Source organism: Leucoraja erinacea, chromosome 5, assembly GCF_028641065.1.
Source record: "Leucoraja erinacea ecotype New England chromosome 5, Leri_hhj_1, whole genome shotgun sequence".
NCBI lineage: Eukaryota > Metazoa > Chordata > Chondrichthyes > Rajiformes > Rajidae > Leucoraja > Leucoraja erinaceus.
This window is the reverse complement of record NC_073381.1, coordinates 53,532,548-53,545,113: the sequence shown is the minus strand read 5'-3', so window position 1 is coordinate 53,545,113 and position 12,566 is coordinate 53,532,548. Positions and strand designations below refer to the sequence as shown.

The window sequence follows — 12,566 nt, the reverse complement described above, 5'->3', positions numbered from 1 at the left end:
CGAAGTTCCTGGAACTCTGTGCGTCTCAAATAGGCTTCATCTCTGTAAATATCATGACCCACTTGCTAGTTCCCTTGGTTTTTTTTTCAAATGAATGAACGTCTCTGAATGACAACCTGTTTTTTCACCACTTGGGTGTGATGCTAATCAGTGAACATAATAGAAAAACAGGGCAGAAATAAATAAGGCATAAACAAACAGGAGTCAAGATAAAATTTAATTCTAAATTTTATTAGGATGAGACTAATGGAGCTCCATCTTTGTTGATACCATAGTCTGTGGAATCCTCTAAGATCTGAAGTGTGTGCTTACAGAAGGTGTAATCGTTCAATGTGCAATTTTCCATGGAGTCAATGCCGCTGTCCTGTGACTTCAGCTCCACTTTCTGACAGATTACATCTGACAATCACCTGCATGATCTATGTGTTATTTTAATACCCTGAATGCCCTGTCCATAGTGTAGCAATTTGATCTTTCCAGAACATGTATTTGAAACCAAATCCAAATAATACAACAAATATTAATTTCATAAATTTCCAAGCAAGGAAAAAAAATATTTTTAATGTTAATTTAAAAAATAAACATGAAATCCCAAATTAAATTATCAATAATCTTAAATGTTCAACATTGTGTAAGACCTAAAATGGTTAAATATGGTACAGTGGTGATAAATCACCCAATGATTTAGCTTGTAGTGGCCAGGGTAAACTCGGGCCATGCCCGAGTCTTCAAGTGAAGGTCAATAAAGATTAAACATTTAAAGAACAAATGATCCTTGTCTATAATTCATAAGTAAATATTGTAATTATCAACATGTATAGATAGCTAATAATTAACTTTGTTCTAAGTGATCTATTCCAGATAATGTGCTATTGTCTTGTCAAATATTGTGACATCGAACTTCTCTTCTGTGTAATTAGTTTCATTCGACACTGTGCATATCTATCCCATTAGGGAATAGGCAGTTTGCTAATTGCATAAATTCACTACTCCATCAAAATTAACCTTCTGTATGACCAGAGATACACAGTCTGTTTCATGCTTGAGGCGTGAAATGTTAAATATAAAAGTGTGCAATGCGTTTAAAACTGGTTCTGGAAAAAAAAGGCAAACTGCATTCCATCTGAGGAAGTGTAGGTCAATGCATTTGGTAAGGTCAAACAAGGCAGAGGAACAAAAGAGTAGGTTGCTGAGAGATCACGAAATAGAGGGATTTTGCTGCACATATCCACAAATCCTTGAAAATAATGTTTATTAGGTGAGACAATGACCAATAGTAGCTTGCATTAAATAGTAATTAGATTACAGATTTAGGGTGGCATGGTGGCATAACAGTAGAGCTACTTACTGCCTTACACTGCCAGAGATCTGGGTTCTATCCTGACCATGGGCGCTGTCTGTATGGAGTTTGTACTTTCTCCCCGTGACCTGTGTGGGTTTTCTCGGAAATCTTCAGTTTTGTCACGAACTCCAAAGATACACAAGTTTGTAGGTTAATTGACCTTGTATAAATGTAAAATTCTCCCTAGTGTGTGAAGGGTAGTGTTAATGTGCGGGGATCACTGGTTGTTGCGGACTTGGTGGGCCAAAGGGCCTGTTTCCGAGCTGCATCTCTATACTAAACTAAGTTTGAATGCTGTGTGCAATTTTGGTTACCACACCACAGGAAAAAATTACCAGCCTGACGGTGCAGAGGAAATATACAAAGTAGTCTTTAGAGCTGGAAAGTTAATGTTACAAAAAGAGACCATAGGAAATGAGGGAAAAATGATATTGTAATCATGTATAGTCTTTTCTTTGATGGGATAGCATGCAAACAAAAATATTTTGGCTGTACACTGATAAACTAAACTAAAAGTAAAAAATGAAAGGAGATTTAATTGGTCCCTTTAATTCTGAGAGGTCAAGACCAAAGATTATAGTTTCCCTTTTTATTTTTTTATTTTTTTAAAGGAGCACCTTATTTAATATAAACAAAGATAATAATAGTCTAACAATGAAGGCTAAGAGAATAAGATAAACTGCAAAATCCTATGGACTGACGTGGATTAAACTGTGAGAGGCAGTACGGAGATCGGGGACTTATTCCTAAAATGGCGGAAGTGAGTGACGTTCTGATCCGTACTACACGTCAGCCCATTGGATTTCGTAGTAGTGGTCTATCTTGCTCCTCTATAATCTTTGGTCTAGACAGACTGAACTGGAAGCCATTTCCCTTGGTAACAATGTTAAAGCTGGGGGAAGTAGATACAAATGAATTGGTTTGTGGAGAATTGAGAACTTTTTTTTGCACAAAGACGAATAAGCGGATGGGGATTTGGAATTTACCATTTGAAAAACTGATGAAGGCCAAAAGCCCCAACATGTCTTCATAGCTACCATTTTGATAACTACAGATGGTGGGAACTCCCAAACAATTCACTTTGTATAATGTGTTCAAGAGCTTTGCGATACTGCCTAGTATCTGATTGTAGTCAAATGTAACCCAGGTATTCATAAAAGCATCTACCTCTGATCTTAACTGTGCTGTGACTTTAATTGATGCTTTTATATCAAGGGGGCTGAAATTCATTTTAGTGAGGCCAGTGAATATGAATCAGTAACGTGCACTAATTCTTGCAGTTCTGTAAGATGGAAGCACGTTTTCCAATTTATGGCACTGCCAGAAGTTTCATCTTCTTACACATTAAACTCTGAAGGTCAAAAAAAGTATTTCCACAAGTGACATTGTTTGGATTTTCGCAAACTAAGTTTAATATTGATTTCAAGTACCTATCTTTAATTTTTTTATGCAGATTTAGGGAAATTAGATCCTAATGATTAAATATTCTGAATGATATAAACTATCATCACAGTAGGTTTCGATTTATTATTGTCACGTGTTCCAAGGTACAGTGAAAAGCTTAGTTTTTCCATGCTATCCACACATCACATACTAGACATAAACACTTAGGAATGGACTGTTTGGATGCCTGATAAGAGGGGAAGAAGCTGATCCTGAGTCTGGTGGTTCATACCTTCAGGATTCTCTACCTTCTGCCAGATGGGAGTAGGATACAAGGAGGAATGACTGGGTTGGATGACTGGGACGTCTTTGATTATGCGGCTGTTTTTCTGAGGTAGTGTGCAGTGTACATAGGGTCAATGGTGGAAAGTTTGATCTGTGTGATGGACTGGGCTACATGGCAGAACATCTGGACGATAGTTATTAAGGCACACTCCCTTACTTTGGTGTCAGGATGACAGTGGTCATCTTGATACAGGTGGGAACCTCAGAATAGAGTAGTGAGAGGTTAATAACATCTATAAATACCTCTGCCAGCTGCTCCACATAGGTCCTGAGGACGCAGCCAAGGACTTTGTCCGAACCGATTGCTTTTCGCAGATTCACTCTCAGGAAAGCCGATCTCGCATCTGTCACTAACTGTTGATGCAGGAGCACCCGAACTGACAGCACTGTGCCTCTATACCACGTCCTCCTGTTTAAAGCGGGTTTAGAATGCATTCAGTTGCAACGGGCTACCAGCCTTTGCTATGTAGCCCGTTTAAAGTGCAACCCTTGCTGCAGTCTACAGGTGTGCGTGTTATTGTCTTGGGCCTCTAGCTTGGTCCAGAAATCCCTCGGCATCCTTAATGACTGATTTCTTGTACCACACAGGATCGTTAGACTTGTATGCTGCAGACTTTAACGTGGAAGTGGACCTTGTGGTTCATCCATGATTTCAGTTAAGGAACACATCATTTTCTTTGGTGCACAGTCCTCTACATGCTTGCTGATGAAGTCTGTGACAGCAGTAGAATATTTACCTAGGTTAACTGCAGTTTTCTTGAACACTTACCAGTCCACCACCAACTCAAAGCTTTTGCAAAGAGTGCCATCTGTTTCTTCCGATCAGCACTTGGGGAAAGATATTCTTGCTATTGAGGGAGCGCAGCGTAGGTTCACAAGGTTAACTCCCGGGATGGTGGGTCTGTCGTATGTTGATAGATTGGAGCAGCTGGGCTTGTATACTCTTGAATTTATAAGGATGAATGGGGAAATCTTATTGAAACATATAAGATTATTAAGGGTCTGGACACGCTAGAGGCAGGAAACATGTTCCCAATGTTGGGGGAGTCCAGAACCAGGGGCCATAGTTTAAGAATAAGTGGTAAGCCATTTAGAACGGAGATGAGGAAACACTTTTTCACACAGAGTTGAGTGTGTCGAATTCTCTGCCTCAGAGGGTGGTGGAGGCTGGTTCTCTGGATGCTTTCAAGAGAGATAAAGCTCTTATGGATAGCGGAGTTAACGGATAAGGAGAGAAGGCAGGAACGGGGTACTGATTGTGGATGATCAGCCATGATCACATTGAATGGCTGTGCTGGCTTGAAAGGCTGAATGGCCTACTCCTGCACCTATTGCCTACACACATTACCCCAGAATGGAGAAGCGAAAACAGGTGTTTAGAAATTTGTGCAATGTAATTAAAAATAAATAACTGAAATGTCACATTTACATAAGTATTCAGACCCTTTGCTATGACACTCAAAATTAAGCTTAGGTTCATCCTGTTTCCATTGATTATCCTTGAGTTGTTTCTACAACTTGATTGGTAAATTAAATTGACTGGACATGATTTGGAAAGGCACACACCTGTCTATGTAAGGTCTCACAGTTGACAGTGCATGTCAGAGCAAAAATCAAGCCATGAAGATGAAGGAATTGTCTGTGGACCTCCGAGACAGGATTGTGTCGAGACACAGATCTGGGGAAGGGTATAAAACAATTTCTGCAGCATTGCAGGTCCCGACGAGAACAGTGACCTCCGTCATTCTTAAATGGAAGAACTTTGGAACCACCAGGTCTCTTCATAGACCTGGCCACCCGGCCAAACTGAGCAATCTGGGGAGAAGGGCCTTGGTCAGGGAGATGACCAAGAACCCGATGGTCACTCTGACAGAGCTCCAGAATTCCTCTGTGGAGATGGGAAAACCTTCCAGAAGGACTATATCTGCAGCACACCACCAATCAGGCCTTTATGGTAGAGTGGCCGGACGGAAGTCACTCCTCAGTAAAAGGCACATGACAGCCCACTTGGAGTTTGCCAAAAGGCATGAGAAACAAGATTCTCTGGTCTGATGAAACCAAGACTGAACTCTTTGGCCTGAATGCCAAGCGTCACATCTGGAGGAAACCAGGCACCTCTCATCACCTGGCCAATCCCATACCTACAGTGAAGCATGGTGGTGGCAGCATCATGCTGTGGGGATGGTTTTCACCGGCAGGAACTGGGAGACTGGTCAGGATCGAGGGAAAGATGAATGGAGCAAAGTACAGAGAGACCCTTTATGAAAACCTGCTCCAGAGCGTTCTGGACCTCAGACTGGGGCGGAGGGTCACCTTCCAAAAGGACAACAACCCGAAGCACACAGCCAAGACAACGCAGGAATGGCTTTGTGACAAGTCTGTGCAAGAGCGGAACTCACTATCAAAACATGGAGGGGATGGGGGACACAGTTTTTTGGCGGCCACGCGCGCATGCTCACACACACACGCGAGGCTTCGGAGGCTCAACCCAGCGCTAAAAATGGAGATTTTAAAATCGGGATCACAAAAACTTAGGGGGGGATGTCCCCCACCTCTCAAAACATGGGGGGGACGTGGCCCCCCCGGATTTTCCGCCCCTGAGTCTGTGAATGTCCTTGAGTGGCCCAGCTAAAGCCCGGACTTGAATCCGATCGCACATCTCTGGAGGGACCTGAAAATAGTTGTGCATCAATGCTCCCCATCCAACCTGGCAGAGCTTGAGAGGGTCTGCAGAGAAAAATGGGAAAAATTACCCAAATACACGTGTGCCAAGCTTGAAGCATCAAACCCAAGAAGACTTGAGGCTGTAATCGCTGCCAAAGGTGCCTCAACAAAGTACTGAGTAAAGGGTCTGAATACTTATGTAAATGTGATATCTAAGATTTATTTTTAATTACTTTGCAAAAATTTCCAAACGCCTGTTTTCACTTTTATTATGGGGTATTGTGTGTAGATTGATGATAAAAAAAAAGAATTTAATCCTTTTTTAAAATAAGGCTGTAATGTACCAAAATGTGGAAAAAAGTGAAGGGGTCTGAATACTCTCTGAATGCATTGTATATTGGCAAAATGCTCTTGATGTTGGCCTGATTGAACTCCCTGGCCTTTATGAACAGGGTCTCGGGGTACTTAGTTTTGATACTGTTGGTGACAGTGTGTAGTTCCTCAAGTATAAGCTTCGCATTGACCTGGGATAGGATGTAGTCTGCTGTCAGGATAGCCAAAGTGAATTTCCACAGCAGGTAGTTGGGACAACACTTCACTGTAAGATATTCCAGTTCTGGGGAGCAGGAGCTCGGCCGACCTGACTGGACAATCAAGCCCCAAGGTGGAGGAACCGCAGACTCGACCACTCCATTGAGCCAGGGCCCTGACATTGAGGAACCAACCCGACCTGATCGAGTGTGGGCCCCAATGGCAAGGCCTGCCCAGCAAATGTGCAGCAGAGACAGAAACAGTGTGGTTTCAAGTCTCCCTGACATTCCCTCCCCACGCAGCAATTAAACAGGTTATTGAGAACAACCTGGATGAACTGAAAGCTTGACACACCTATCTTACAGAACTGAGGGAGTGGTGTGTGCTCTTGTCTTACTGAGACATGGCTCACCCCTACCTCAACTGACTGTTCCATTCCTAACGAGAAGGGCTTGTCGCAACATTGGATGGACCATATTGAATCTTTGGGCAAGGTGCATTGCCACCTTTAGATTCGCCGTTATCCTTCTTCCCTGAAAACGCTATCATGCATCCAGTTTGAGAAACAATACAGTGGATGTAAAAGTCCTTTTGATTTGAATCTTTTGTCCAACAGGGTTGTCTGTTCAGTTCAAACTAAAGTGTTGATATATAAGCACTCTCAGCATTCATCCATTTCACTGGTTGTTTTTGTTTTCGCAATGGTGTTATCAAACGTGGCAATAGAAAATGGCACAGATACCAGCTTGTGTCCTGGTCTTGATTCTGGAAGGATGGAGAAATGGTTGTCAGAGGATGAATAAGTCATGACATTCCTCATGCATGTGGAGCAGTGATGTGCAAACAATCTATGCCTGTTATTGCACAGTAATTGGACATTAGGGAATGGATTTTCTTTTTTGTTGACTAAATGGTATGTGCTGATAGACTTGTTGGGCCAGGCAAATGCAATCTATTGTTTTAAGCACTCGTGGAAATCCAGTGAACAGATTTAAAAATGAATAACTAGCAGGCTTGTTTGTTTTGCTCCAGTAGAAATGTCAAATCTGAGCATCCCCTGTGGTCAGGGAACATTTAACTTGCCTTGTGCAAGAAAAGACAGCAAAATGACGGTCTTGCAACAGTCGCTTTTTGCTGAGGTCAGAAAATGAGTGCAGTAATGACTGAGTAAATGATGCCTTGTCTTTAATAGTTTGCACAAGTCCCTACAGAATAGAGCACAGCTCTCCCTGCAGTTTTGTCGTGAACCAGAGCTTCCAAATGATTTTCAAGAAATGCCTGAAGGGGAACTGGATCATCTGTTGTACTGTATAAACCTGATTTTGCTGTTGTGCCTCTTCCTCTCAGATATCATGGATATGAATATACACTGGGAAACATGTACCAAAGTCTTGGAGTAATTTTCAAGAATTTTTTCAAAACAAAACAGACTTGAGGAATAATGCTTGGGAATGCAAATGTAAAATTCAAAAAGTCTAGTCGCAATGAATTTATGATTGCCTATAATTGCATTAATAAATATCAATTACCTTTTAGTAATTCTCATTCTGGAATTATGGCCTTTTATCTAGTGGATCTTTAGGGGATGAGCTAAATATTTTAGCTACATTTAATTTCCACAAAGAAAAAGAACAGAAGCATGTCAGGTTAATGGATTGACTCTGATAAACATCATAATGGACATGTCTGTTTTGAATAGATTGTTAAATAAAAATTTGTGCATGATTTGCAAATATGTAACTTATTCGTCATTAATTTATATAGACCTGATCATTTTAGTGTACATTGTTAGATAGATGACAGCCAATTACCAACCTGGTGATTAGTCGCAGCAGATTCCAGCACCTGCAGTCTCTTATCTCTCCAACCTGGTTTGCATGTCTTGATCAAAATCACTTCTATTCACTTTACATAATCGTACAAAATCAAAATCAGCTTCCTATACTTATCTTCTAATTGTTTATTACCTTTGCAATGTCATAAGTAGGAATCGCTTACACAATCTCATTCTCTGGAAGATTTGTTTCATGTTTCAGTCAAATGATGAGGTAATTTTAGTTGCTACCATGAATTGATGAATAATTACATCAGTTCAACTCTAGTTTTCTTTCTCTTGGACTGCAAAATAAATAGTTAATTAGTGGCCAGTGCTATAAGGTGCAATGAATACTTACATTTATGCAAGATTGGAGTTGGGTGAAGCTCAGCTGGAGCAGATGTTCCTGACTGTAGGTCTGCTGGCCATAGTTTAATAGATTATTGGTTTATGGCAGCATTTTATGACAAGTTGAGTATCTATTCACAGATGGGTCATGGGGGGAATGCAAAGGAGGTGCCTTAGTGTTTTCCAAAGAGCGGGAAAGCTGGATAATGATTGTTTTCTCAGCTGTTCTTTTGGCAGCATGGGGAAAGTAAATCAGCAGGCTTCCCCATATAAAGCTGTAGGGATCATGAAGAGAAACACAAATCTAAAAATGCAGTGGATGAATTAAAAAACATATTCCCTTGTGGTTTGGCTCAGTTAAGGTAAGTACACAACATGGAAGAGGAGGTGGTATTTAATAAATAGCATGATAATGTAATATTAGAGCAAGAGCATTGTGTTTCCGACATTAACACCATTTCAGCGCTATAATTTGAATCCTGTGTAGAGGCTATAACTTAAAAGTATATTTAAAGAACATTTTGACGATAAGATATTTTAAATATTGCAATAAATGATTAAAAGATTTGTAACCCAGAGATCATTGTCATCTTGAAAATTACAGCTCACTAGATATGAATCACAAGTATTGTAAAATAATTCATTGCACTGAACATTTTATAATTTTTTGTCTTCAGCAAATTGATGGAGAAGCATTTCTACTACTGACTCAGACAGATATTGTGAAGATAATGAGCATTAAACTAGGACCTGCTCTGAAAATCTACAACTCGATCCTCATGTTCAAAACTGCAGAGGAAAATGGACAAAATGAGCTTTGAAACTGAAGGAACAGCACCACAGCTGTCGATCACCTGTTTCTCAATTAAACCTCATCTTTAATTCAAAGCACAAGAACTCTATATTAGAATGGACTTCCAAAACAGTACTACTGGAATATTTACTGTTGATTCAGCAGACTCATTTAGAGTGTTTGTATGTTCAGCAGTTCTAGAAATTGAGCTCATCTCCCATCCATTTCCTCAGGACTTAATTATGCAAATACCTGCCCAAGTGATTGACCTTTGAATTGTATATTTAAATATGGCTGAAGGGTTTCTTCCAAGAACTGGACATTTAATGTATCAGACACTAAAATGGATTAATTGTGTTCTTTTTTTAACTTTTATTTGCGGTGGAATGATTTGGTTGTGTATAGAATTGTTTGATAAATCACAGAAATATCTGATAATGTAACATTTCATTTACCAAAGTAATGAAATATACATAAGGATATATATTTTCAAAAGTGAGCATAGCTGAATTTAATTTAACTCTTTGATTGTATGTATCTTAATTTAATATGCAAAGTTTTCAGGAAGTTTTAATTACGACAAACGCAATTGACTTTCTCAGCTTTAATTAAAACTTTTTTTTTGTTTATTCAGTATTGTGTTAATGTTTGATACAATAACCATTTTATGTAAATTGCATAAATTAAAGGATGAATGAACTGCAGGTAAAGTCAAACAATGTTGTGACAAACTTGCATTAGTAAACTCTGAAATAGATCCTCTGCACATTGGGCACTTACTGAATTTGGAGCATCAGGCACATGCCCTGGTCAAAACAATTACTAATATTCTATCATTGAATTGAATATTGGATTACTAAATCGACCTTCCCAGTAAGTATGCATCTCTTTTAAACAATTCTAAACCTTCAAATAAAAATGAACCATCCCTTCCATATCTTGACAATCCTTTGAAGTCACCACTCCTGAATTTGCAAATAAAATACATTTTTCAGATCAAAAGTAATTAACCTAGCTCTAATGTAATTTAAATTATAATCACAAGTTGAACATTTGTGCAATAATAGTTTTAATTGGAAGAGTTGAGTTTAGTTGAGTTGTTAATAATGGGAGGTCTGCTGCTGAACGTTGCAATACATCAACAAAAAAATTTAATATTGTGCCTTTAAGTTAGTAATGTCAGAAGGCATCAGAGGACTATTGCCATATAATAGTAACACCAAGTCACACAATATTTGAGCAGATGGATAAGCTAAGTTCACTTTTAAGAAGATTTTTTCCAAACAAAAGTTGTGGGGCACAGAGGCTCTGGGTGGGAATTTAGGTGTTTGTGTGCTGTTGAAGACACCATTAACTGTGTGTGTGGGGGGAGGGGGGGGGTTGATTTAAGAATTATCAAGAGGCCAAGTTGAGAGGGTTGTAAATCAGAGGGGTGTGCAAGCAAGGATGAGATTTTTTTTTAAATGGAGGCAATGTGAATTTGGAAGCCAGCATAAGTGTGCATAGAACTGTCTAGATTAGTACATGGGCGGCTGTTTTCAACATCCTCTGGTTTATACAGACACCAAGAGGTTAGCCAAAACTCACTGGATTTGTGAAATCTAGAGGCAACAAAGGGTTAAGTGATTTAGCTGAAGATGAACTGGAAAAAGAGTAGACTTTTAGAGATGGAAATGTGTACATGGTCAGGTATGACACTAAGGTTGTAAACTGCCTGGTTCTGTTTCAGATGGATACCAGGAATTGGGATGCAATCTAGTGGCAAAGGAACAGAGTTTGCAGTAGCCACCAAATATAATGCCTTCAATCCTGACATTTGGCTGGAGATTTCTCCTTCAGACATTGCTGCACTTTGGACAAGCATTCTGAAGAGATGCTGGGTGTCATAACTGGGCTAAATATTTGGATGTTTGGTTCACCAAAGGCTGCAGATGCTGGAAATCTGAAATCCAAATAGAAAATACTAGAAATGCAGGTTTAGGCAGTATCAGTGGAGAGATACTCAGATACAGACTTAATGCTTCAGGTCAATGGCCTTAGTTCTGGCCTTAAATTATGTTTAAATATTAACTGAAACATTAACTCGATTAATGAGAAGTTACAATTGAAACATTAACTCAATTTCTTGCTATGTGGCTGCAGGCTGACCTGCTGAGTATTTCCAGCATTTCCTGTTTGCAGTCACTTTCTTTTAATATTATCTTCAAAGCAGAAACAGTACTGTATCAATTGCATGCTGCCGTTTTTGTTTTCAAATTGAGAATCTGATCTGTTATTTTGGGTCTGAAAAATTTAAAGTAGCTAATTTTAGCAAACAGAGTCATTGCCATGATAGCAACCACTGTGAGAAAATTAAGATGGACAGTTCACTCATCCTTAAACAGATGTTCCATTATTCTTTGAAGCCTGAAGGTTTGCTGTGAGAAATAATCAATGCAAAAAATTGGCAACATTAGCTAACTCAAATGGTACCGTTTAAAGCCTTTGCACTACAGCACAGTAAGTTTTATGGCAGATAAATTACTTCATAGCAGATTTCATTCATATTATCCTTTAATCCTATGTGGGGAAACTGTGTGCTATCCTTTTACTGAAACAAATAAAGAACATTTGAATGTTGTTAATTGTGTGTCTGATTGTACAATGCCATTGTCAGCTTACAGAGATGCTCCAATACCCATTATGCCCTGAATTTGCCGGTATTGTCACATTTGCTCTACTGTAATAATGCAATGGTATTTTGTTTTGATGGATGCTCATTTAACATGAAGATACTGCTCCAGATACCATTTTTGACTACAATCAGCATTTTCCAAACTTGCACCTATGCACTGCAACACAGCAGTGCGGAACATACTGGCAATCAGATGTAGGGACCTTTTGACCTCCCATGCGGCCCTGAGCCTTGCTACTGAGTCCAGGCACATCCTAGAAGCTGCAGTCAAATACATCAATAATTTGGAAGAGGACATACAGGGCAAGATTAGCAAGTTTGCTGATGATACAAAAGTGGGTGGTTTGCAGATAATGAAGATGGTTGTGAAAGATTGCAGCAGGATCTGGATTGATTGACCAGGTGGGCTGAGGAATGGTTGATGGAATTTAATAGAGAAGTGTAAGGTGTTGCATTTCAGGACGTCTAATAATGGCAGGACTTACACAGTGAATGGTAGGCCTCTGGGGAGTATTGTAGAGCAGAGGGATCTAGGAGTGCAGGTGCACGTGTCCTTGAAGATCGAGTCGCAGGTAGATAAGAGGGTCAAAAAGGCTTTTGGCACATTGGTCTTCATCAGTCAGAGTTTAGAGTATATTAGTTGGGAGGTCATGTTGCAGTTGTATTAGAA

General features: G+C 39.6%; 1 protein-coding gene across 5 annotated transcripts in view; it reads left to right on the top strand.

The window, feature by feature from the left end:
- The window catches only part of l3mbtl3 (L3MBTL histone methyl-lysine binding protein 3), a 133,079-nt gene extending 120,989 nt beyond the window's left edge, over positions 1–12,090 (top strand). For 3 of the 5 annotated variants that reach the window (XM_055635630.1, XM_055635633.1, XM_055635632.1), the window contains exon 23: positions 9,107–12,090. In XM_055635630.1, coding sequence (XP_055491605.1) covers positions 9,107–9,250 — 144 coding nt within the window. In that variant the 3' untranslated portion in view covers positions 9,251–12,090. The remainder of the gene's footprint in view (positions 1–9,106) is intronic. The other 2 variants (XM_055635631.1, XM_055635634.1) reach the window with 2 other exon arrangements.
- The last annotated feature ends 476 nt before the right edge of the window (positions 12,091–12,566 follow it).